Genomic DNA, 357 nt, shown 5'->3' with positions numbered 1-357 from the left:
CCTCGCCTGGTGCCCGCCTCTTGGGAGCCTGGTCAGGGCTGGCCACGCACCCAAACTGCGGGCCCCAGTCCTCCGAAGTCCCCGAGAGTCCCATGCGAGAGGGCCGCATTACGAGGCTGCCACCAGTTCCGCCTGCCTGGGCCTGGCTTTGACGGGGACTTTCTCTGTGGAGGAAACAGAGAGATGTCTGTGGCGTACAGAACACCCCACAGGCAGGAACTTCCCGAAAACGACAAGAGGTGGCAAGGAGCCTGTTCAGGGCTCGGTGCTCTGGGAGGAATGGGTGCAGCTCCAGGGAAGGCGAGGCATACACAGAAGCCGGGGGGCTGGCAGAGAGCAGGCACTGAGCGCGGGCAC

General features: G+C 64.7%; 1 protein-coding gene across 1 annotated transcript in view; it reads right to left on the bottom strand.

Annotated features, from left to right (window-relative positions):
* The window catches only part of CHMP6 (charged multivesicular body protein 6), a gene marked incomplete at its 5' end in the record, with an annotated part of 6,724 nt that continues 6,367 nt past the window's right edge, over positions 1–357 (bottom strand). The window contains one exon of the mRNA XM_010856526.1: positions 1–164. Within this exon, the coding sequence (XP_010854828.1) occupies positions 109–164 (56 nt within the window). The remainder of the gene's footprint in view (positions 165–357) is intronic.

This window comes from Bison bison, unplaced genomic scaffold (assembly GCF_000754665.1).
Source record: "Bison bison bison isolate TAMUID 2011002044 unplaced genomic scaffold, Bison_UMD1.0 scf7180017864371, whole genome shotgun sequence".
NCBI classification, from domain to species: Eukaryota; Metazoa; Chordata; class Mammalia; order Artiodactyla; family Bovidae; genus Bison; species Bison bison.
This window is presented reverse-complemented; position numbering and strand designations above follow the sequence as displayed.